The sequence below is a fragment of the Lepisosteus oculatus genome, chromosome 5, assembly GCF_040954835.1.
Source record: "Lepisosteus oculatus isolate fLepOcu1 chromosome 5, fLepOcu1.hap2, whole genome shotgun sequence".
NCBI lineage: Eukaryota > Metazoa > Chordata > Actinopteri > Semionotiformes > Lepisosteidae > Lepisosteus > Lepisosteus oculatus.
In genome coordinates, this window is record NC_090700.1 from 14,224,186 (window position 1) to 14,250,662 (window position 26,477).

General features: G+C 36.9%; 1 protein-coding gene across 2 annotated transcripts in view; it reads right to left on the bottom strand.

Annotated features, from left to right (window-relative positions):
• ubl3a (ubiquitin-like 3a) overlaps positions 1-26,274 on the bottom strand; it is a 32,914-nt gene extending 6,640 nt beyond the window's left edge. The window contains exons 1-3 of one of the 2 annotated variants that reach the window (XM_015339227.2): positions 26,023-26,274; positions 25,651-25,708; positions 74-182 (exon numbers count right to left, since the gene is read on the bottom strand). In XM_015339227.2, coding sequence (XP_015194713.1) covers positions 74-182; positions 25,651-25,708; positions 26,023-26,027 — 172 coding nt within the window. In that variant the 5' untranslated portion in view covers positions 26,028-26,274. Of the gene's footprint in view, positions 1-73; positions 183-23,932; positions 23,987-25,650; positions 25,709-26,022 lie in introns of those variants that run through there. The other variant, XM_069190133.1, reaches the window with a different exon arrangement.
• Between the last annotated feature and the right edge of the window lie 203 nt (positions 26,275-26,477).

Genomic DNA, 26,477 nt, shown 5'->3' on the forward strand with positions numbered 1-26,477 from the left:
TTATTTTAATTAATAGAGATAAGGCACCATGCTTAATTCTCCCTGCTACCACCATAAACCTAAAGCAACTTACCCATAGGCCAGTTGTCATACACATGTTTGGCAATATCAGCAGCTGAATCATTAGGGGAAAACAAAAACTCTTTTGTTTTTCCGCTCACCAAGATGAGTCGCAAGTTGATCTGGACAAGACAAAGAAAAAATGGTCAGTCATCATTGTAAGTAGGCCAATAAAATAATCATCACCAACTTTACAGTATTTATATAGCACCTGTTAGGACACATCATCTCAAGGTGCTGTACAATGAAACAAAGTGACAAGTGAATATTAATTAAAATAGGAAATTAAACAAAATGAAAACCTCAAATATAGATGTGAGTTTAAAGATTGAATTGGATAATGCAAATTGACTTGGAAGATCTGATATAAGCTTGACCACAGCTTTGCGACAACAGAACAGAAAAAAACATTCTGCAAGTGTTCAAAGTCTCATTTGGAGAACTGAAAAAAGGATGTAAGAAATAATGGCTGTTCTTCACCTTCTGGCTTGAAAACGGTCGATTTCAGTGGAAAGAGGAGACTGGCTGTCCATTTTATTTAAGAACCAAGATATGGCATGCTAGTGTTTAAATGATTAAGTGATGTTCTTGCAACGGTTTCAAATTGCTGCATATGCATGTTCCAAGTTCACTGAACTTGTCAGCTTGCATTTTTATGTAGGGGTGGGTCTTCAAGGTGCTTTTTTACATCATTTGCAGCAGCAGTTCTTTGCTGAAATGTGCTTCTCCAGAACCCTTAAGGACACACTGAAATGCAAACCGATTACCTGAGAGTGAGTACTGAAGACAACTGAATGTAAATTATGAATTACACTAAATGGTTAGCATACTCATGATCAAGGCATCCTCTGTTGTTTGCAAAAGTCACTGTCTTAAAACGTGACCTAATAAAGGTCAAGAATAAGCCCAAGTAAATCAAAAGTAAATAAATATTTTAACATAAAAAATGAATTATACCAATAATCCTAATGTCTACAGGAAAACAGTTCCATTGGCAAGAGGAGTATCTGTAAATAAAAATGTAAAAATGGTCCTGCAGCTCCTGATGTTAGTAATGTTTGAGGTACCACAGGTTCAGCACTGGCTGGTTATGTCAAGGCACAGACAGGGTTGGTGGTGGAGTCAATGTCACTGTGGCCAGCAAGTTAAACTCTGCAAAAGTCTACTGAACAGTAAACCAAATTTATCTGTAGAAATTACACACAGATGCATGTGGATATTTAAATGCATATAGAAACGCACAGAAATGCAAAAAATTCTATTGGATTTCTTACAGTCATGTTATACAGTACTGTCAATACAATGCAGACTGAACATATCAAAAAAGGGTGCAAAAATTCCTCATTTTAAAAAGGATTGCCTGGCCCGAATCCGGCCTCTTTAAATTACCAAGTAAAATTATTTGAGGTATTAATGTCAAATTATGTATGTGCCAAATCTTAGAATACATGTGTGATGTACATGCCAAGACCAAGCTGACTTCACACAGATTGCACCATTTATGATATATCATTTCAATCGCACTGGTAAGCATTTGTTTGCCAAACACAGACATGCTGTGTCTTCCTACAGTACATTCCTAAAAAAAATAAAGTCTTTGACATAAGGCTGTGTAGAGGAACACATGCAGGACGCTGATACACTTGAGCCATATGATGTAACAGTGTTAACAACCAGTAGATTGAAAGTGAGATTGTCCTAAGTACCATATCAAACCAGATTACCGTGAATGCCTCTGGCAAGCTGATAGCTCACAGCAAAAACACCGTCTTGACTCTTCACCTAATCTGATTTCAGTCCACCTACTCTGTGACTAATAAGGCAGCAGTCAGCTCCCTACCACTCTGTTTCAATGGGAAAGAGTCTCTTCCAAATTGCTCACAGAAAGCAAATTGTGACAAAAAAAACATTTCTAACTTTTTTGTTTTTATTCCATTTTTACCTCCTACACCCTCTATATGTATGAAGTGCAATGTGACTTTTTTTAGGCACCAGATGTACATGAAAGACCTGAATCATCAGAGGAATGATAGTAAATGATCTTAAATTTGCACTTCAGGCCAGAAAACTGAAGTATTTAGCTTCCTACTCAGATACAATATAGAAGAGGTTGAACAAAGTGTCAAAACTGAAAGGAAAAACAAGATAAAACACATGATGCTGCATTTGTATGGGCCTGCTTATCTATGGGCCATGAATGGAAAACCTAGAACATTTATCTCTAATCATGCTAAAATCCAGAAGGTTCCTACTGTATGTACAATAAGATGGATACAAATCAGTTCATCAAATTAATTTTATTTTTAACATTTAAATAAAAACTTGTAGACAATAGGCAGTCAAATGATTTTTTTTTATTTTCGCATATTCAATGAATGAGCAGCTTTGTAAAACAATGTAATTCTTCTATGGCTGTCTCAAAAGATGGTGAGTGAAACATCAGGAACAGTACTTTGTCTAACAAAATAACATTAGTGTTGGTGTTAATGCTGTCTTGTAATTTTTAATTTGTCACTTACAAAATCACCCCCAGCTGCAGATGAAACATAACAGGGAAGTACTTTACTATGCTGTTTTCCTAATTGCCTCAATATGTAAACATCCTAAATATTTTAATGCAAACTGCATTTCTGCACTGAATATAAATTAGTCACAACAGATTGTTGCAAAATATGCCTCTCATTTCCAAAGCTTTTAAAGCTTTTACAGGTCTGCCAGTTCTTCTAAATAACAAGACACATTTTTTTTAGATGAACTGGCAGACCTGTAAAAGCACAGGCTTCAAAACTTCCTGATACTTAAGTTAAAAGCTAAAAGGTCTTTAAAATATTTTGAAAACAAAATTAAATTGGATCTTAATGTAAACTTTTTTTTCTGCACCTTGATCAGTTTGGTTCAAGTCAAGGAATAGTACAGTATATACTGCCGTAAAATACTATGGATTTTCTAACTTTCTTAATTGAAAGTTGGTTAATTGGTATTCATCCTGTTCTGCTAAAAATTAAGACACTTGTGGTGTCACAATTCCAAACAATACTCCACAATCTGCATATTTCAGAACAAATACATTAGAAGCAGTGCATATTACAGAAAAGAGAGTGAAATCAACAAACCATGTGCTCAGTGTGTACTTTTTGACACCCCCACCCTCTTTTCTCGATAGCATCTTCCTTTCTAAAGGAACAAGAACAAAGCTTAATAGCAAACTAATGATGTAATCATTTTCCCTTGGAAAAGAAATAAGAGACACTACTGATAAAAATCAATATGTACTGTACAGTATGGTGAACAGTGGTGAACACAATAAGTGAAGTAGATCTGAACTGGCCTCTGCTGAATTTGCACTTGAGTATATTGAACCAGGGACCAGCTCCAATGCACAGAAGCAAAGCCCCAGAGCAATTTAGTTTCATTTGGGTAATACTGTAGGGACAAGGCTTCTCCTTTAATGATCTGAAAATTGGCATCATGTAAAATTAGTCTCCGTTGTCTCTGTTTCCACTTGTATTTTTGTACCAAATGCATCTGGTTTCATATTTCGGATTGCATGCAAAAGTAACTTCATAGGAACTGACTTTGTGACTGTTTCAGGAAATTTAAGAATTTAAGAAATGATTTTATTCCTTAAGGAAAATATGACTGAAAGGTGTTTTAACAGCTTGATTTACTGAGATGCAATCATGTGCTGAACCGTAATATCCACAGATTTATCAGCATTTTGCAGCATTTCAATGCCTTTATCTCAGTTGATGGGGTATATTCTGTATCTCAAACTTTAGAGGTCAGATTGTGCTACAATGAGTGGGCATATAATTGCCATTGATTATTTAAACAAGTAAATAATCCATGAAAACTAGTCCCTATTTGCAGAAGCACTCACCCACTGATGTATTTGATGTGACCTGCAGTAAAAGCTTTGGATATAAGGGTGAAAGGCAAAAGGCTATGGAATGCAAATTGATTTTTGAAAAAGTATCTTTTTTCACAAAACCTAATTGTATCTCTTAAGGGAAGGTGGGGGGTTATAAAACTGTTAACATAAAACACCAATATCCTTTCTTTTGGCCAAAAGGTTTGTTTGGCCCACAGGTTGACCAAAATACCAGTATTAAAATGTGAATCATACTGTAAATGCATTCAACATCATGACCATGTTCGGCAAAGCAGCTGTTAAACACAAAGTCAAGAATAGGTGTTTTAGTGGCATACAGTGTACATCTCTGTCCATTGACAGCTGTTTAAGCAGTCCGCTCTCATGACATTTATTCAATAGAATTACACGAACAGACCATTATGCAACAGCATATTGATGAAAGTGCAATATTAGAAACAACGCTTAAGGCATTGCTTTCTTTAAACCAGTCATGCATCCTCTTTATTAAAAAACAGTTGTTCAGATATGCACTGTAATTGCTTATCTTGCACACCCTGCTCTTGAATTGTGAAATCCTGTTGAAAACATACAAACACTGAATTTACACTGAATTTACAAACCTGCTAGCAACACAAAGCAATTCTGCGGAAATAAAAACAATTTCATACCTGGGTAATTATTGTTATGATTCATGAGAAGTTTTGATTAGAAAAGGCACATTGCGTTTCGTATAATAAGCCGCACTTTTTTTGCACGAGTAGCTAAGTGTGAATAACACTGATGAAAGAATATAATAATACTTTGGCATAAAATATCAATATGCCCACCAATCCTATTATGAAAAACCCAGGTTTTGGCATTTGTAGTGTTGCCAGAGAATTCTTGCTTCTAGAGGATGGAAACCTGAGTTCAAAAGCAGAGTTTCGTTTATAATTCGGGACTGGTGAGTGAGTCGGTTTCGAAATCATTGGGATTCACACTACCAGTCTATAATGGCCATTTAGAAATGGCACAAACGTGTAATAGAACCAAACCCCTTGAGATAAGGTAGTCAGTGGTGATGTAATTTACAGCTTTCTGTGTGTAGTATGGCACTTCCAGTTTAGTTATTGTTTGTTCGCCATCAGCCAAACTGTATGTCCACATCTTCAGATACTTCAACATGAATATACTCAGTGGCTGTTTAAAAGACAAAATAAGACAAAAGTAATAAACTAAACCTAACATGTACAAGCAGAATAGGGTATAATATTGCATAATCCATAATCCTTATTCCACCCAAAATAACATCTAAATGTCATCTGCACTTTGAATACTTTCAATGATGGTATAGTACAACAATTTTGAGTACTGATCCACTGTGGACAAGACAAAAAAACTAAGACAGTTACTTTGTTTTGTTCAGATCTTTCACATCTAGGCTGACGTCTGGAGACAGAATTTTCTCAGCATGATTCTAAGTGATCTGGCAGAATGAGCATAAAAGACATTGTGTACAACTTGCCACTATTTGAAAGCACTTTTGAAATTCTCATGTGATAAATTTATGAACTGCATAAATGGATTAACCAAGCGCACAGCCTGAAAGTGTCAGCGAAAAACTAGTTCAAGGCAAAAAAGATGTTGCACTTCACTGAGTGACACAAAAACTGAAATTGGATGTACATTCTAAACCTGTAAACATGAAAAGCAAGAAAAACTAGGGATAGATTTTCAGGCAAGTCAGACAACACATTCATTTACAGGATAAAAGTGCAACACTGTTTGAATCTGTAGACTATTTTAGACAGTACATACACCTAAAACTTTGAACAATACTGTTGGAAAGCAGTATTCTATACACTCTTAGATCTATACTCTCAAAATCAGTAAAAAAAAATTTTTCTAGTTTTTTAATACTTAAAAAAAAATCCTTTAAAAAAATTGATTTAAAAGTCCATCAAAACCAGAAAATTATTTTTCCTGTGTCTTTTACTGTTTCAGTTACATATGTTGCATTTAAACTGGTTCCATTGTGTGGAACAGGAGAACATGTCTCATATTGCAGACAACTGCTGAAACTCTTTTCTCGTTTTTGATAAATGACATAATGAAATCAAAGATAAATTAGCACAAGCTATACACTAACAGTGTCTGGTCCCCTATAATAACACCAAAAATAAGACTACTCTAATGAAAGGGCTAAGGAGAGAAATGCACTGGATAGCAGAGGTCTGCAGTAAAGAATGATGCTTTGTGTTGAGCAGAGCTGAAAGAAAAAGCCTTCAAATAATCAGACACACGGTCTGCTGTATGACGCAGGAGGGCTTCATGATTAAGAAGGCTGTTTTTTTTTACACATTTTAGATTCATTTTCTAACTCACAGAGGGAAAGAAAGGTTAACCATTTTGGAAACAATTATTGTACCAGTTTCTTCACAAAGCATTTCATGTCATTTGTCACCACTAAATACCACCAGCAAAAGTACATTCTGTTATATTCCTTTCTGAAAACACAAGTTAAATGTAATTGAGCCATTTTAATTGTTTTTACTTTGTACAACAGAGTTGTCATTGCCTAAGAGTTCAGATTTGTCAAATGCAGATGGTCTTCCTTGAAGGTTTACTAAAATGTGGCATAATGTACTGCTTTGTCATTGATTTTCAATTACTGGAGCTCTCCCACTTTCACAGCTGGCTCCCCTGAAGGGCCAGGGGGAAATTAAAAGGTGAAGTATTGTGAAAGGAAAAGCTACTGTATGGCACAGGACTCTAATACAGCACTTCACTATGTGCTTATCTTTATAGTGGGTAAATCTAATCGATCTCGTATGATAAAAAAAACTTATATTAAAATAGTAGCCAGAGGGCAGGAATTAAGACTAAGCCACCAAAGAATTGAACAGAGTAGAAGGCTAGGTTTTATCTGGTTATTTACGTTATTTTCTAAACAATTTTGACAAATCCATTTCCACCAACAAAATTCCAGAAGTTTGAGATACACGAGTATTTAATAAAGTCCTTCAAGACTGTGAGTAATTTGGAGTTCCTACTGCAGAATTTTCTGTTCTTACGTCAATCTCTTACACATGGAAAATTTCAGAAAAACACAAAGAATAGCTAACAGCATTAATACTGGGACAAGCTGTTTAACAATTTTAAAAACAGAGCTTCCTTTCCCTTTACTTTTTCCCCAGTCAGAAAACTTCCAATCTCTTGCGAAGATGCGTCATTTTCTTGTAATAAGTAAACCAATGGTATAAAAATCAATAGGGACCACCTTCTGCAATTACAAGTTTCTACACTTACTTACAGATTTGAAATGCAATGAATAGGAAAAGCACATTTCAATTGCACTGAATCTGACATACTTCCTATTGTCTATACTCAAAGAGCAATTACTGAATTACTGAAACTAACCAAGTTGAAAAGCAAGTGCCCGTGTGTGAAGAAAAGTGCATGTCATATTTCATGTTAAGATGCATCAGTTCAACCACTATAATATCAGCATAATGTTAGCATGAAGATACGAAGTCTGTGCTAAGGCAGCAACAAAAACCATAGTTACAAAAGTAGATTTGTAGATCACACACATTTAAAAACAGGCAACACTTAACAAGAATTGGGAACAGGCAGAGGTCAGAGAAAGGCTGAATTCACATTGAAGTTACTGCGAGCCAGTTACTCAATAAAGAAAAGGAAAGCAAATACAGGCTAAGCAGTCTAAAAGGTCTCAAATCAAATGGAGTGCACTGCTATTCCATCACATGGCACACCATGCAAGAATAACAGTCAAACACGCCTTGCAGCTGCAACCAAACCTAATAATACAGTTAGGAGAAAAGGCAAACACAGAAACTGACAATTAGTCGTGGTGCTGTAACTCTTAATTTTGTTCACGAGGCACTCCGTTTTAAATATTCAGCAACTGCATTTTCACCTCCCTCAGCCACGAATGTCAAACATAAATCCCTGGCCTCTTCATCCACAAATCAATCAGTCAATCAAGAGAGCAGCCAAAATGGACAATAATAAAAATAATAAAAGCCAAATTTAAACAATTCACTCACAGTACAAAAAAAAGAGAGTACCCAAAAAGGCCAAATACTACAGACATCGTGCTTTAGCGTTATAATTGAAAATTGATTATTTTTTATTATTGTGGGGCAGACGCATGCACCTACAGGAGTAAGTAAATGCGGGATTTGCCGGTTTTTTAACTGTATGGCCAAACGATTTGAATTGCCATTTAATACTGAGCCCTCCAGCAACACTACAACTCCTGCACGTGCATGGACATACACCTGTGAAGCCATCAGCATCTGAAACACTGTAAGCTCTTCAGTGCCTGGCAGAGGTTAGGGGTGCCCAACTGATCCAAGCCCCCTTCCAGTAGCACTTTACCAATTGTGCAAATCATCCTCACAGGTGGTTATCGATGTGAGGATGGGAGAGCTTAGTCTGCACTCAAAGCACGAGTCTTTACTGACTGAGTTGCTCAGGAGCCCAAAAGCAAGAACTTTAAACAAAGGAGATTCCCTCTGCGGCTTACTAATGGTGACCTATCCCATCCAAAGCTGGCTTTGTGTTTGTGAGCATTTCAGGTATTCCATGCTCCTTTCCACAGATAAAGTCGCAGTGCTATGCAGTAAATCAATGAAGTGAATGATAGAATGATATGATTATAGCACTTGATTTATCATCTATTTAGTCAACCTATGGTTAAATGTCTTTGCTTTTGTGGACTCCACTTCCAGTATGTGGGAAAGGATATCCTATTTCCTCAGGCTGTCCTTTTGTAGCTAACCGGACACTACAATAATGCAGATGCACCACATACAGGATTCTGGGCATGAAAAGCTTCCTGTGTTCATGTGTCAAGGGCCTCAGGGAATTCAAGCAGAGGTTTTTTATTCTATTAAAACTTTCAGTACTGACCAAGACAAAGGTTGAGTCAGTAACCCCTAACAATGGGTTAAGTGTGTGTTGCAGCTGCGATGTTCCACATATCACACAAGTGAAATATATCTTTGATTACTGTATTTCAGTGATCTCTTTTTTAAAAATGTATGATTAGTTCTGCGTCCACATGGGCTACAATAATTTCGAAAGGTGTTTGTGATTTTGTTTTTGTCATGGAACAAGTAATAGGTTTATTCCATGCTGAAAAAAAGAAGAAAGAGAACACAACGTTTCGGCCGTGGAGCCTTCTTCAGGTGTGGAACCTTGTTTTTGTCATTGCATGTTCTAAGAGAGAATAATAAATAAGATGGAAGCACAAACAGAAAATGTGAAGTAATGTTATTTTTGCAAGATAAATACCTTGTAGTTTCAAAAGCACAATGAAATCAAGAACACTTTAAAGTTAAAAGTGTTGGTGTTGGCAACAATTTTTTCAAAATTCTTATTAACTAACAAGATGAAAAATGCTTGCAGAGAATGTATCTGAATGTCAATTATACTATCTTAAACTTTGTTGTTATTTTGTCACTTCATTTTCGAAAGGTAATAGAGATTGCAAAAAGAAAAGCTATCGTATGTGAAATATAATTTTTTAAAGCCATACCTCAATTTCTTAAAATACTGTATGTTCAATCAGGATAACTGGCTTCCACAACATGGTGTGAAAACACTGGTTGTATTTATGAAGTGTTTACAGTAAATTAAGTGTACCTTGCCACTCATTTTTGATGGTTTTGCTCCTACTGGAAAAACACAAATGCACGCCAAGGCTTCCAGGTACTGAGGCTGTTGTAACTGATGTAGCATAGGCTGACACTAAACTCCCTGTGGGACACAACAGAATTTACTATGGGTGCCACTAAAGAGAAAGAACATTTAAAGTCACGTTTAACTCCAACCTAATTCTTCTTAAAGACGCAATGTTCTGTACTTAAGGAGCCTTGTGAAGTCAAAATTGGCCAACAATACTTTACAAGATTTTAAATTCACAATCGGTTTTCTATTGATATTTTGTCACACTATACTGCCTATTTTATAGAAGGTTAAAGCAGGGAGCTGCATTAGTATGTGAGCTTAGTAACAATTACCCAGAAACGCAACAGTGTTGGTACTTAGTTTCCATGAATTCTACAGAAGGTCTACCTGGTTACTGCTACATTCTCCATTCTCACGATTCATTTAGAAGTAAAAAACAGAAGTAAAACAAAATACATTGAGAGTCTAATTCAGATTATTTCCACAGACAAAGAGAAAAAAGGGAGAGGCGAGTGCTTGTCGCAGAAACAAAACTTTTGATTCGACATTAAACAATTTGGCTTCTTAAAAACGAAATTTATAACTAGACCACATAGGGAACGTACAGGTCGATCTGGACTACAGTAACAGGAAAAAATCTCCCCCCACCACGCTTTTTGACTCAGACAGCTTCTTTTACACCACCTGAGCTTTGGAACATTTATCATATTCGGACTGCTTATGAGAGAATTATTTTTGTACCCTTTCAATTGGTCGTAGAACTTCAGTTATTACTCCAGATTATCAATATCATATCATCAATATTATGCTCACTCCTGAAGAAGGCTCCACGGCTGAAACGTTGTGTTTTCTTTCTTCTCTTTTCAGCATGGAATAAACCTATTACTTGTTCCTTTGCAGCCTACACATGCTGACGCAGCTACCCACCTGAGCTACTTATCAATATCATTACATTTCTGCTAAATAAAGAAAGGTCTACCAAGAAGGACTGTGTCCTTAAGGACCTCCACGATCTAACAGACACTACAGCTGTTTTTAAGAGCCAACGGTACGAAACGTTTACACACTAAACACTAACCGCTGCCAACCAGTCACAGGAAACCTTGTGAAAGAACATGATGGCTTCCCAAAACCCAAAATGTAAACAAGTCAGAACCTTTCCACACTGTCACTGGAAACTCCAGACTCTAAACTTCAAGGCTACAGGATTCGGCCTCTATTCTATGGGAAGTCTTTCTCTTCACATCAGTCAGAAGCCAAATGCTATTTTTGACACTCGAGACATACTGTAATTCAAACAGATATTGCATCTATGACAATATAAATATAAAGTAATTAGATTCTGGTAAAGACAGACGTCCCATCAGGTTCTCAGATTTTATAAAAATAGGAGAATTAGCAAACTCGATAGAAGCAGGACATAGAACAGGTATTTATGATGACCTCATTTTCAAACACAATACAGGCAGACTATGTGAATACATGAAGTTGTAAGTGTAGACTTTAAAACAAGATATATTAAAACTCCAGAATGCTCTAAAATCTTATTTAGAATATTGTGTATAATTGTGGTCACCGTTGTAAAAAAACATTAGCGCTTTGGAGTGAATATTAACAATATGCAAGTACAACACATTTCTGAAAGAAATGTTCTATAAAGAGAAGTTCAAGACTTCATTGCCATAACAACTAGCTGCATTGAATTTGGATTGGTGAGCTCATACAATTAAAAAAACAAACTGTACTCAGCAGACAGGCTGAAAGAACTCAGTCTCGAACTGAGAAGACTACAAAGGAATATGAGGAATATGTGCTCATGAGCACTGATACTGAAAGTCAACTCAATGTACTGTACTTCTTCAGAATCAACACTGAAACAGAAACAAGAGGACACAACTGCAAACTAAGGGAAACTGCATCTAAAACTGAGGACATGAGGCTCCTCTTTACATAAAGACTTATGGGAGTGTAGAAAAAATTACATAGCCATGTTGTTGATGTTCATACCCCAACTACTTTCAAGTAACAATCAGATGAAATCTGCAGCTCAATGCATACATTGTCTCCTTGGCCTAATTATTGCTAGGACTGGCTGACACATGGTATTGATAGGCACTGTGAGAATATCTGACTAAATTATACCAAACAAATAGAAGTATGAATGACATCTTCACACTAGTAACATTTTTTATATTCTTATGTGCCAGACTCCTTATTTACTGTTTGAATAATACTAAAAAATGCCATACTAACAGAGAGTCACACAGTATGTTCAGCTGAAAAATTCTGCTTGATACTAGAAAAACTACTACATTAGGATACGAATGACTTTGCAAAGAAGTCATGTCAAAATCTGTACTTTTTAAAATGCCTGTCTCCTGTAAAAAGACTGAGTATTTATCATTGAACTGGAAACTATCTAGTACATATTTTAGTTTCTCTTTCTGTGACTTCTGTGTAATGTCCACCTGGATTACATTCATTAAGACTACAGAAACCATGAGCTCCGAAAATCACCGACACTATCAGCAGTGTTGCAGCAAGACATTGGGATCTCTAGGGCACACCAGTTAGAAGCAAGATGAGAATTGGAACTGTGCTCTTTTTACAAATGTGATATTTTTGTAACTCCCAGGCCCTCATTTATTGCAGTCTAATATTCTTAATCTCTGAAATTTTCTCCAATGAAAGAATTAACAGTACCTTATTCAGAAAATGAGTCCATTATTTCATAGCCCTCCAGAAGTTAGAAACAGTTCTGCACTGCTTTCTGAACGTTTTGCAGAATTTGACAGCATGGAAAGTTCCACCAGCAAGGGTGCACAAAGGCTATCTTACATAATAATGATGTAAACTCATCTTAAAAGTAATCTACTGTAATTACTTAAATTGCATAATTTACTTAACTTCCAAGAGAATGGGTCTACAGTATATATTTGCCCTTTCCATTTGAAGGCCCAGATGAAGAGGCTGAAATTAAGCTTCTACCACGAAAGAAATAAGCACTCGTGCAATGAAGCATAGCATTTTGCAGGCAGTTAAAGGAGCCTGAGGATGGGACAGGCATTAAGAGACAGACTATCCTTTGCGAAGCAGGAATACTAACATGCTGGAGGGGAGAGAAGGGAATTTCTTTTTACAGCTACTTTTGTGTCTGGTCTGTGAGAAAACAGGTTTTTTAGTGCAGCAAAACAAAAAACTTTTTTTTTAACTCGAACTGGAATTTTTTTCTATTTTTTCTCGATGGACTCTATACACATTATAAATCATTCACCTTTCCAGTAAATGCTGTATTTTTGTCCTGACTGACGTTTCTATAATAGGTTATGTATTTTTAGCTTAAATAGGATCGAGTATCAACAATGGTGTTACATCCCAGGAAACGGTAGAAAATTCTAATGCAGTCAGCTTGCCACCACACTGTATTTAACCTAAATTAAGAAACAGCTTTTGCTGTTACAGCACTTTCCTTTCCCATGGAAAGTTTGCTTTTTAAAGGGAAGGCCTCCATGAAGTCTGCAGCTTTGCATTTTTGTTCCCTTGATCAATGCACAGCACCTCATCATTACAGCTTTAAAACCCCTGCAAAATTTTCTCTGAAACAAATAAAAGTGTATAATTAACAGAGGACAGTTTGGACAATTCTTTGGACCATTCTATTAACAGAAGACGACAGTATCATATCGTACCTTCTACTAGATTCTAGATTATTCTTCTACATTATTATAGCATGGAAGTGCCATGTTCTATAGTTCAAATAATCTCCTCTTCTGTAGATGCAATTCAAGACAGAACTACATTTTCATTGTTAAATTAATGACCCTCAAATGGGATTAACCCATGGCACAATGGCACAAACGGTTAATGGGACAAAAATAAATTCAAGCCCCAGAAAGGTCTGTGCTGTCTCATCTGAGAGTCAGATAAGAAAAGAGAGTGGGTGGGGGCTGTCGCTGCAGATAAATGGAGGGCCAGTGGGGTCATGCATCAGGGGGAATGGGATTCCACCCCTGACTAATAATAGGTCAGCAGAAAACCCCACTTTGCCTCACACATTGCATTGGAAAATTAAATCTTCTAGATGATTCCGATAGGCTCGTGGCAAGCAGGTTTACACCCCCATTAGAAAGGACATTAGTATAGCATGAAGGGAGATAACAAATGGCTCCCCACATAAATGCCCTGCTCATGTTATTCAGGAGTCCACCTGAGTCCATTACCTCTTCCTAGAGTATAGAAAGAATTCAAAATAAAACACCGCTGCAGATATCAAGAAAGATGCAAATGTCCCTTTTCCCCCAGAACAGATGAAACCACTTGCCCTCAAGTCACTGCCCACGTGCGTTCTGTTGGTGAAAGATAGACATCTGTGGGGGGAAAAGCCGAGCTCCGACAAACTCTAATGGACTCTGTCCCAGAATTAACAGATGGCAGCAGAAACGCTCAAGACCATTTCTTTCATCTGCTGCCTTCTGCTCAATGAGTTTTTAGGTTCATCATATGTTACGAGGTTTGGGAGCATACACGTGTCTAAATGAAAGCCTTGACAATATTTTTTTGTCTTTTTCAGAGAACCGTTTGACACCCCCATGGCTACACTATTGCATTATTTGCTAGTAGTAGCAGTAGTAGTAGCCGCTAGCAGTCGTTTTGTCTAATCCACTTTATTTTTACAAATTGACAAAGTGCAAAATTGCTAGTTACCTTCAAATAAAATGAATTCTACTTCCAGTTATACTACAAGAAACTCCTTTAGTTGGTATAATTTACTCAGAACTTAACACAATGCCCATCAAAGCCATGTGTCAGTCAGGCCTAGCAATCAGTAGGGCAAGGAAATAATGTATGCATGCAATTTGTAGTATGTATAAAGATGTGGCTTGGTACAGCCTTAAAGAACTATGCTACACCGCAGGGAAAAACATCTCAAGGAGGCTAGAGGGAAGCAAATATTATAGTTGTGCATGCTAAATAATATATATTATTTGTAATGCAAACCATCCACTTAATTAAGAACAACATAAGCTAATTAAATTGTAACTGAACTGGATATCCTACAACAGCTGTTTAATACTGTAAGAGCTTGCTCTTAGACTGCAAATTTTAATAGAATTTTTACTGTTTCCTTATCTAGAACACAAATAAAATTCAGTTCTTAGGCATACCGCCGGAGTACTGAAGGCAAGCAGTTGCTGAAGTCAGATTCCAACATTTGTTCTTGTTTACTGGGTATATAGACACCTGCAGCTGGACTGTAGGATAGAGGTTTGTATTATATTTAGATCATTAATGATACAGGGCAGTATGGTTACAATGATACAGGGCAGGGCTCTGTGTTTGATTCCAAACCTGGGGCTTTATCTGAGTGGAGATTGTATGTCCTCTCCGTGTTCACATGGGTTTCTTCACACAGTCAAACAAGAACATGCTGGTAGGCGAACTGGCATCTGGTTAAAACGGCCCTGGTGTGAGAGTGTGCATGTCTGTGTCTGCCCTGCGATTGGACTGGCATCCTGTTCAGTGTGTACCCCGCCTTATGCCCGTTGCCCGTCCCTGCTGGGACTCTGAATCAGGTGAAGTGATCAGAAAATGGAAGGAGGACGGATTAATGTAATATGAGTCATAACCTCACCAATACATTTTCTGTGTGGGGTAGAGTAAGAATGTGAACAAGAGACTTCACATATTTACTTAAATATTGAGAGGTATCATAAAACAGCTGGTTTTGATGTTCTTGTAGTAATAAGACGGGTTCCCAAGCCTGGTCATGGAGGCCTACATACCTGCTAGGTTTTCTTCCAGCCAAGCTCTGTTCTACAACTGAATTTAATAACAGGATTAATGAGAACTGTTTTACTTTTATAATCTCTAAAAAATTGGAGGTTGCCTTCAATATGTGCAGCATATTGTCAAAACATCCTTTTTCCACCTCAGAAATATCGCTAGACTACGCCCTATGCTATCACTAACAGTGCCTTTTAAAGTACTTCAATACGCATGTTTGGAGTTTGAAATGATTAAACTTTTTTGTTATGTGCCCCTGTCCACACATGAAAAACAAAGTATACAATGTATGAAACAGTCTAAACAGCAAAGTACTGTAGGATTTGGTGTACTTTAATGCAATACCTATGTGGCCTTTAAAGACTTATATACCATGACAGATCACTGCTGCTAATTTGAAACAATTTCCATTCTCTTAACCCCAAATCTGTTGTCAATTCATCTTCACTAGACTACAAAATGGCAATGAAGAAAATATAAGATCTGAATCATAAGATCTGAGTTTTTTCAATAGGTAAATGGGAGAAACAAGAGAGTAAGTACTCCATCAGTCCAAATAACTATACAAAAACTGAATTAACAAAAATGACATGTCATGTAATGACAGGTCATTCTTGCCTTCTGCCACAAGACTGTACAACTCATCTACTATGTGTTTGGGCAGGGCCAACATTGACATTGACCAGGTTTTGGACTAAACATTAAACTCTCTGCTTACTGTTTACAACTGTTTTTTGTGCAATATATGCTAGGGACTTGTTCAATATGTTTTTATATTTATAATACACCTTTTGTGTACTGTTCTGTTTTTTTGTATAATCTGTACTGTGTGCAACATTTTTTTAGTGCACCTCTCACTGACTGTACTGGCTGTATTGTACAGTATGTATTGTATTGTTGTATTATTGTATTATTTCATTATATTGTGCTGTGTTGACTGTGCTAAGCTGCTGTTACACTGCAATTTCCTTCACGGGATCAATAAAGTATCTATCTAATAATTAAAAAATAATAAAAAGAAGTCTTTGTCATTTCTTAACTGAAATGGTACTGAAGACCACACTGGCATACATCTAAATATAACAAAATTATAACAAAATATGTATCAGCATTCACACCATCCTTACTACATCAGCTGAAGAGCTGAAGCTGTTTTTTTCATCACAAGAATTGGTGAGATCAAGAGTCATACTGCTTCATATTCTGTTTTCTCCTTTCTGTCTGAAGTCGAATTTAATTTAGGTATGGCATCCTAAAGTGGACACACTAGAAACATGATAGTCAATACTAATGTCACTGTGAACCATAGAAGTCACTTTAACTCATTCGAGTTGTCATTATTCTTTGTTAGTATTTTAGTTTAATATCTAAAGTTAATCCAAAAATATGGACATCTCATTAAAATACCTCTTTAATCTTAAATACACAGTTTATTCAAACACAGAGAATAGAATAAAGTCTTAAATAAACAGACTTATAAATTCTAAAACAACACCCAAAACAACACTCCAGCATTTGTAAAAACTATGGCAGTAAAAGCTGGGTAATTACAACAGGAGAAACTGACTTCACCCATTCAGCAAATCATACAAGAGCTTAATTTAAAGTAAGCCTCTATTGGTTACTAAGTCTGCTTTGCTTTCTTCAGACTCCCTGAGGTGCAATAACAGCACTTTCAGGTTAATGTTCATGGAACTACATTTGGCATAACAAAAACAGGCAGAGCAGCCAGAACACAAAGACAGAATTATGAAGGAGCTCTTTTTTTTCCTTTTTCTTCATTATTATTACCTCCAATCATTTAATTTACGCATGTCAACACTTTATGAACTCTATAACTCTATGAACTCAGTTCCTTTTACAGCTAAAAATTAAGAAGCACAGTTACAATAAACCTTAAAAATCTTTCAGAGGCCAACAAACAGGCTGTTTCCCAATGTGCCTGAAATGTTCTGAAACTAGAATTTGTCACCACAAAACTAACATGGTTGCCTTCATAACCTAACTAGCTGTAAACCTGGAATGTCAAGCTGTCGAGAAGAAAGAGGTGTCTGTAAAACTACACACCATTACTTAGTTAAAAAATTGTTTGCAAAATTGTCAGGATTAAAAAATACTTGAAAAATAGTTTTAACATCCTTTTCACCTAGATATTCAAGCAATTGCCTTTATGCCAGGAAAGGGAACCTGTTAATGTCAACATTTACGTTCACTGGATTCCGAATCCAGATGTACTGTATGCCTCATGTACTGTACGGCACTGATTCAAATAAATCTTAAGAGAACAAAATGGCTAGTGAAATATATAAAGATGCCAACTGGTATTTCTCAAATGGGATTTAGTGCAATTACCAACAAAATGTTTAAAAAAAATTGGGGTAGCTAGGTTGCACAAGCCTATTAACTTGCCAACATATCTATACATTCTAGGTTTCATAAATTAATACGTACTCAGATGTACTTAGACCATCCACCACAAGAACATTTGGGAAGCAATAAAGAAAAGATTCACAATACAGTCATTTAGAAGCCCGGCTTGAAAGCCAATTTAGTCCTAGGTGTGCATTTTAGTCCACAGTGTTGCCTGCACAGAACAAAATACCAACTTTCACTAACAATGGCACATAAGGCAACAAAATAAAACCTAGATACCAAAAAACAGGATACAGTTGCACTGAAGATAGGATGAACACTAATTATATTTGTGTCCTAAAAAGCTTCTACCCCCAGTGGTGGTGCACATTTGGCTCACAGTCATCGGACTGGGATTAGACTCTCCTGGTCCCCAATGAAACAGCGACTTCCTGCAGACTCAGATCTGCACCTCCTGCGTTTTGTTGTGGATCTTAAGGCTTGACAAAGGATGACCAGTCCTGTGTGCTGGTGGGGTTCAGTTCTGCTGAGCCATCCTCAGTCTGTCCATGTGAGGACAGGAGTTGTTGATGCGGAATGAGATGTGAAAACAACTGCTGATTCTAAATGTGTGGGTATATAATGAGAAAATAATCAGCAATTCTAAACTTAAAACAAATAAAAGGGCTAATATCCCAATATTGGTTGATATTTCCAGGAAGTTAGGAGAAAAAGCAGTCATGTGCTATCTTACAACTGCATCACATTACAGCCTTCACCAGACATCATTTAAATCTTCCTAAGCAAGGATAGCAATGAAATTCTGGTTATATTTGGCCCAGCACAGAAATCTGAAAACTCATCACAACCAACCTTTGGTACTTGAATTCTGCAACCCTAATTTCATTTTTTTTATCTCAGTGTTCCCTTTTATAAAATGTACCAACATGTGACTTTAATTTAGTTTAAGCCGTCAAGCTTCTTTCAGAAGATAATTCCTGCAAGTCAGGCTGCTAGCAATTTCCAATTCTCTCGTAATTAGAAAAATATATATAGCCTTGCTATAGGCTATGTCAGCTGAATATCATTCTTTGTTTGAGGCAGGCTTAGATGTCAAAAAGGAAGTTCACTTAATCTGTGCTATGCAGTTTCTGTCATTTGATTTTGAGGCAGACTAAAGGCCTCAAATAAGGTATGCTCTTGTGACACTACATGCAAAGACCTGCCCTTGAACTTAGCCTGATGCCTAAATTTAAAATAATAATAATGATAAAACAAAATGGTATAATTACAATTATTGTACAGTATCAAACTTTCCTTTTTTCACAAGTATACTGTAAGTGTACACAAGTGTAAGACTGGAATGCATGTAGCTCTAGAAAACACAGAGACTTCAGAAACTTGTAAATTGTCCCTTTCAGCTGAAAGGCTTCTTTATAGGCTGAAAGTCTGCCTTGCTTCCTCTTTCAAACCATTAACTCTTTGTGGACCAATTTCTAAAACAGCAGAAGTGCCACTTCTGTAGTTCATTTCTGCTGCGGTTTTTTAAAATGCATTTTGTAACAAGGAACTCCAGACTCCCAAAAAGATGCATATAAAAAATAGTGTTCTAGATAATTATTTTCACCACTTATTTTTAAGATGGGTTGCATGCAATGTCAGTCAGTTTTCTGTTCACCCGTCTGAAGTGGATACTACTTATCTGGAAACAGCTGCTAGAAAACTTAATTCCCCATAAAGAAAGAGAGAAAATCTGAAACAAACCCTGTGAGGGTAAAACAATGTAACATTCTTATCATAAAGAACTTGTTTCTCTTTGATAAAAAAAGGTTTAAAAAAAACAAGCAACAGAAAGCAAGACTATAGCAATATTCTTTAACAGCTCCCAACCACTTAACATTCAAGAAAAACATGCACTGTGCAGATTGCTGAGGAAAGCTGTAAGAAATACTGTAAGAAGAAATAAAACACCACTTTGCAACCAGGTTTGAGAAGAATACAGACATGTTGCCCTTTTTTGCATTTACCAGCAATTAAAGAACATTGCTTGGCACTATTTGTAATGGAAATATCATGACAGTTTGATAAAGCATGAATTATTCACATCACCTACTGTCTGGAGCTGAATAAGGCCAGAGTAAGTCTATAACAAATCTACTTTCTTGTACTCTAAACAAAACTGGCGATTACTAGTTAAGGTCTAGAACCATGAAGGCATGATTTCCCCAGAGATGACCTTTACAAAAAGCAGAACAATACTACTGCAATAATGCATCTGTTGTACCAACACTTAACCCCTACATGACCTTGCTTGGAACTGTTAACAGTAACATTCTTATTGGTCGGGTTTCAGGTGCCAAAATAATATTTGACAAATGGCATTTGGAATATTCATGGCAGTCTTGCTCATCACGTATACATAAATCAAATTAAACGCAATAGACACTTTAGCTCATATTCATTATTTATTTTACTTTCAAAGGGGAAACAACCTAACCATAGTGCTCCCTTCAGATTGTGTAGAATATATAATGACGTAAATATGCAGAATTGCACAGCATGGAACATGGATATATTTTGTCAATATGATCCTGCACGTAATTTAAAAACCACTCTCTTTCAATGAAAGCCTACAGCTCCAAACCAACCTTTCAAAAAAGGTTACCACTAACTAATCGCACAGATCACGCCACTTTTGTTGCAGTGAACCAAATTTTATTCATTTAAAAAAGTTCAAATGCTTAACAAATCAAGAATCAAACAATATCTACCGTACCTCCCAACTCAACCTCAAAAGTCATTAGCTGTACTCCCCCCCGAGATTTTAACAAAGACACTCTACCCAAAAGCCTCTAAACCAATTGCATGAGTTCAGACAGAAAAAGTACAGTGCAATGAAAATCTGACCTCATCCACAATACTACTACATGGATCCACTGGCACCACAGACCCGATCTCCATATTAATGAGGTCAAGACAGGACAGTTTCTGTCTTGACCTTATTTATATGGAGATTGGGACCAGGAGAGGGAATACAGAAGCTCCTAGCACAGCACCAGTGTCTTTTTTAAGCTACACTGAGACTAGGCACATATACAGTATCTAATTCTAGAGCTGTGAGAATCTGACACCACAGTTTTCATTTAACAGGGTTACTAGGGGACGCCAAGGAGTATCGGTTTAGAATAGTAGAGAAAGAGGAGAAAAGCATTTTCCAAAACTTAACCACATCTGAGCACTCCCAAAACGTGCAAGAAGGTGGCTACAGCACCCCACAAATCAGAACATACTGTACACAAGGGACACTTGGAAACTCTGTCAAGAAAATTGAAGTATATCATTGTATGATTAGGATTTTTAAAAGTTGATTTTATATCGAGATCAGCACAGTAGCATGGTGGTTATCACTGCTGCCTTGCAGAACAGGTGCCCTGTGTTCAATTCCAGATCTGGGGTGCTATCTGTGTGGAGTTTGTATGTTCTCCCTGTGTTTGCCTGGTTTCCTTTGCTGCTGGTTTCCTCCCATAGATGCAAGACATACTGGTAGATTAATAACCTTGGGTGAGGGGGTGTCTGTGTTTCTAACCTGTGATCCTGTCTTGTACTTTTTGCTTGCCAAGATAGGCTCCAGCTCCTCAATGACTGTGAACTGGGTGAAGTGGTTAGAAGATGGATGGGTAGATTTGATCAATTAATTTACCAATTGATTTTTCATCCGTGACATTCCAACCCATTTTCCAAGTATGAACAACTGGAGGATACCAATCCCTCTGAACTGCCTCTTAAATTACGTATTGGAAGTGTACACGCTCTTGTCCCCCAGGGGCTGTGATCAGCATGCACTGTACAATGGACACATTAGTAAAAACACGAAAAAGGAGACGGGTAACATTTTAAGATTCCAGGTCCTGGAGCAAGTGAAGACATGAAAACGAATCCTCAATTAAAACAAAATCTGCTGGAATGTGAAAGGTATCTTCACAGTGAAGAAGAGAAAGGGGAACTACCCGTAAGTAACGCATTGTTATGAATAACAGAAGAATAGGAGGGCCACGTCTTCTGACATTTCGTGAATACTGTAGGAGGGAGACTCACTTCTCCCACTTGGATAGGAGTTAGGTTCTTCATCCACTGCACTGAATCCTGTAGTCAATATGTGTCAGCAGTCCCACAGCAGATCAGATGGAAAAGTAAGAGCTCAGCAGCTGAATTAAGGAGTAAACTGGGTTTGCACACTCTGGCCTAGCTAAAAGTAAATCAAACACAGATTTGTCATAAGCATGCACTGATACAGTATATACAACTGAAATTATTGCGTCTTGTTTGTTGGTGTTCAACTAACTTTAATTTGGTAAATTATACTAATATTAAGCACGAACAGCTCACCCAGCAAAATAAATAATAATAAAAACTCCTGCCTGAGTCCCAGAGCAGATACTAATTCCCCAATATTCTTATTTAGACAATTTGATGGTAATATTATAAGTACACCTACACACAGCCAAAAACCCAAATGCTAATAAAACAAGAGCACACACAACAAACAAATAGATAATTGTCTTATTCACAACCTTAGATATAAGAATGTGGATTACGTCTTCAAGACTGGTCACTTTATAACAAGTAAGGGGACTGGATTAGTTTTTACTTACAAATCATACATGTTCAACTTCTCTTGACATAGCCCTTCCTGCGTTTTGCAGCTTGCATTATAAAAAGAAAATGAGAACGCAAAGGAAAAAAAAAAGACGTATACTATTTATAAAACCTGCGCACACATTGCACAGCATTTCTGTCAGGCTAATCTACAAGCCCTCCCCCCAGCCTAGGACTTCACAGCTGTTAGGGACCACACACTGACGTGCTGACTATCTCATTCCTGCTTCCCACCTCTTTAGTGCCTTTTTCAGCTGTCTCAAATGACTGGAAGACACAAAGCACAAATTAAGGACATTTGAAATCTAGTCTTAAACAAGTGACTTAACTGCTAGTTAAATAAGCAGCTTTAATTGGAAAAAAAGACTTACTTTAATAGATGTGCTGATTGTAACACTTAATCTGAAATTATGCAATGTGCTGCAGACTTTTGGATAAAGGTCAATTTATTTTAAGAGCGTTTTAGTTGTTTTTAGAAACTTGAAAATCAAAGGACAATCCAGGGCTACTTCAAAAGTGTTCCTCCTTCCATCCTTCAATTTCCTAACCGCTTTATCAAGTACAGGATTGTGGGGGAGCTGGAGTCTATCCCATCAGGCAACAGGCTTAATGCAGGATACACCCTGGATGGGACTCCAGTCTATCACAGGGCGCACAGACCCAAGGGTCAAGTTTTCCAGAAGCTTATTAACCTACCGATGTGTCTTTGCACTGTGGGAGGAAACTGGAGGCAGCGATGATAACCACTGTGCCACCATGCTGCCCTGTTCAAAAATCACAAATACCTAGTTCGTCCATTCACCTCACTGTAGTCACTGGGTTTAAAGGTTATATTTTAAAACCTTATTAAAGACAGTGGTGATATTTTAATTAGCTATAGAGTAGGACATTAACCTAATAGAGTCGAGCACTTACAGGGGTGATATAGGCTTCTGGTGTACAGCTTTCTTTTGAGGCATATTAGACATTACTGCGTAAGAGCCAAGTAACACATGAGAAATGAGGCAGAAAGGCAGGGAAACGTAAAATAGGAAACTTTGTCTTTTTTCTTGTCTTTAGGATTTCAATTTGAAGCCAGACCTGTAGCTAGATTACACATTACTTTTATTGTAATACGCAAGACACTTAAGTTGTGTAGTTTGAATGCAAAGCGCAAATAATTCTCTCTAGTAATTCAGCATAGAATAGAATGGATATTGTTCTTCAAATGCACATTACTTACAGTATTAACCACCAGATAGAGCTTGTCAGCTGGTCACTCGGTGACACTGTGCAATAAGTATTTTTTAACCATCTAAAACTGTTAAAAAGGCCTAATTGATCAAAAATGCAGTAAGCATCTTTTAGATTTTTCTTTGCATCAATTGCTACTTTATACTTATTGTATACTTTTTTGTATAAAACAACAAATCTCGCTCTTGTTACTTACCAGAAAATGTCTATAAATAACAGAAGTCCAGATTTAAATAAGCAAGCGACAACAGAAGACACACAACACTACAAACTTACAATGTTGCGGAGCCTGTAGTCTGGTACACAGGCAATGAAAACTTGCCAATCCATCACACGTATCTCAAAAAAAAGGGAAAAGCAGCCTTTCAATGTATCTGTCTCATTTAGCTGTTAGTCACAACCAGCTGCTTCTTTTAAAGAGTAAAGTATCAGCTTCAGTAACATGGCTGCGCGAGCTCGTCCCATGCCCCTACAACCCTTTGTGCAAAGAACTGGCTCTTATTTCCAGGTTTTAAACATGCTTCACTATAGTTTCCTCCTGCATTGTCTTGGTTTAAGTTTCATTGCGCACTGGTAAGAACAGTGAGTTCAGTCTCCAGGCACCTAAATGTTTCTAGTATTTATGTGTTCACTCTACATTCTAGAAAAAGCCATACAAGGTACAACATTTCACTGCCAGTATCTCTTGTTGTTCCTGTTCCCGAGACACCATGGGTAGGTACTGCTTGTGGGAATCCTGCTGCATGGTCGTGATGAAGCGACTACATGCAAAGCAACCTCACAAATTTAGCCAAACTAAACTATAGGGTATAAGCGTAAGCATTAAACATCCCCTGAGTCAACACTGCAGTCTTTGTGGTGGATTAGTTTCAGCACTTTTAAAATGTCTGCCATTCTTTACAATGTTTTGTCAATTTCAATTCACCCTGCTTTCCAGTACTTAGCAAGGGGCACATGGATTTACGCAAGACAGATGAGCAGCCGCTTCGTGTACAGCCTTCCATCAATTTTAATCATCTAAAAGCAACTAATGTTTTCTAAGTTATATTACCTCAACTAGTGAAATACAGGTAGGCACATCAGCAATGTAACCCAATACTCATGCCTCTAAGACCCGATTTGAAAATGTTTTTTTTGCGCTGATCAAACTGCAGTTATTTGTGAAAAAATACAGAAACGAAAAGTCACTTTTACGACCGAATAGAAACTTTTAATTCCTCACCTTCACTATATAAACTTTAATAATGAAAATACGGTTTCTTTATAGTTGGAATGGTTTTAATGGTTAGAACACAGGTCTTCTGCAAAGCAGCGGCGTGATTCCGAATTACATAACAGGAGGAATAACTATAAATGTAAATCAAAAGTCCACTATGACATTTGGAAGCTATAGCGTCAACAACAACCTTTATTTCAATTTAGCCTAAATCTGATCGCAAATGAAGGAAAATTATCAGTTTCACTTTGTAGCAAGCGCAATCTTACCAAAACAAGTGCAATTCATTCGAAACAAACGTGAACTGTACAGTCGCTCAACATGCAGAACACGTTCCGTAATGATTTCCTCCATAATTATAAATTTCACACCTAGCTTGAGTTCATCTTGTCAGAAAACAAATATTTAGCAAACAGAGAAGCGGACTGCTATGTTGCTGTATTAGGCAATGTCAAACAGTCGAAACAGTAATTCACATTAATAATTGAATCGAACCAGGTTCATTCATATTTAGGATATGTCCTGGATCGACTGTTAAAACTCAGAATTTCATTTCTACAGCCAGAGTCATTTTTTACAATTAATTTAAATTAAGCGATATATTTTCTTATAATGGATACGAAGTAGATATTGGTATACATCTCATTTCATTACAAACCACAGAAAATGAACTAATGTACAATACAACACATACAGTACATATTTAATATATATATATACGACGAAGAAGATAGCACAGTCATGCAAATATATGAAAACAAACTGACTAATTTCTCACCATATCAGTTGGAATATTGCTTGACATCTTGGGACTGTTTATGCTTTTTGTGGTTGACCTTCGAGGAGAAAATGTCACTTTTTTATTTTTCAGTGCAGTTGTATAATTACTTGACAATCGGAGTTATAACTTATCCCGGACAAAAAAAAAAGAGAAAATCCCAATGATAATTCTGGTGGATACTCCTTCTTCAGCACCTAGAGAGGTACAGTATACGACTGCTAGAAAGGTTTCCTTGCAAAATACATTTGTTCTCCTTTTTTAAATTAAAATCCCACCAAAAATGGACAATTGTATCCTTATACATTTACTGGCAGGTCCCCCCACCCACCCCCCAAAATATATATATATATTTTAAAACAGGATTCTTACGCCATAGGAAAACGAATTTCTGAACATCCAGGAAATTACAGTCCTTTTAAATCCTTAAAGTTGTTTTTACAAAAAGAAAGCAAACACTCGAATGTGTTGGATGTACCGATAGTTCTCAAGCCCTTTTTCCATACCCCTATAAAAAGAGTATTTGCGTATCTTTTATTTCATAATTCAGATCAGTGTCCCTCTTCTGCTCCGTCCTGCTGTCATCCTGCCTCATACCAACATGGCGGCGGCTCAAGGAAAAAAAATCATCGGGTAAACCTTGGTTAAATTTGAAAAAAAGGAAAAGACCTACCATTATGTCATTTGGTATGTAAATCTGCGCGCCTTCGTAACGATGGAAGGGGCGGGGAGCGGAGATTTATCATTTTGTCTTAAAAGAAACGAAAAATAGTGTTCTTTTTTTTTCAAGGCTAATAAAAACTTAACCAATAAACCAGAATCAATAT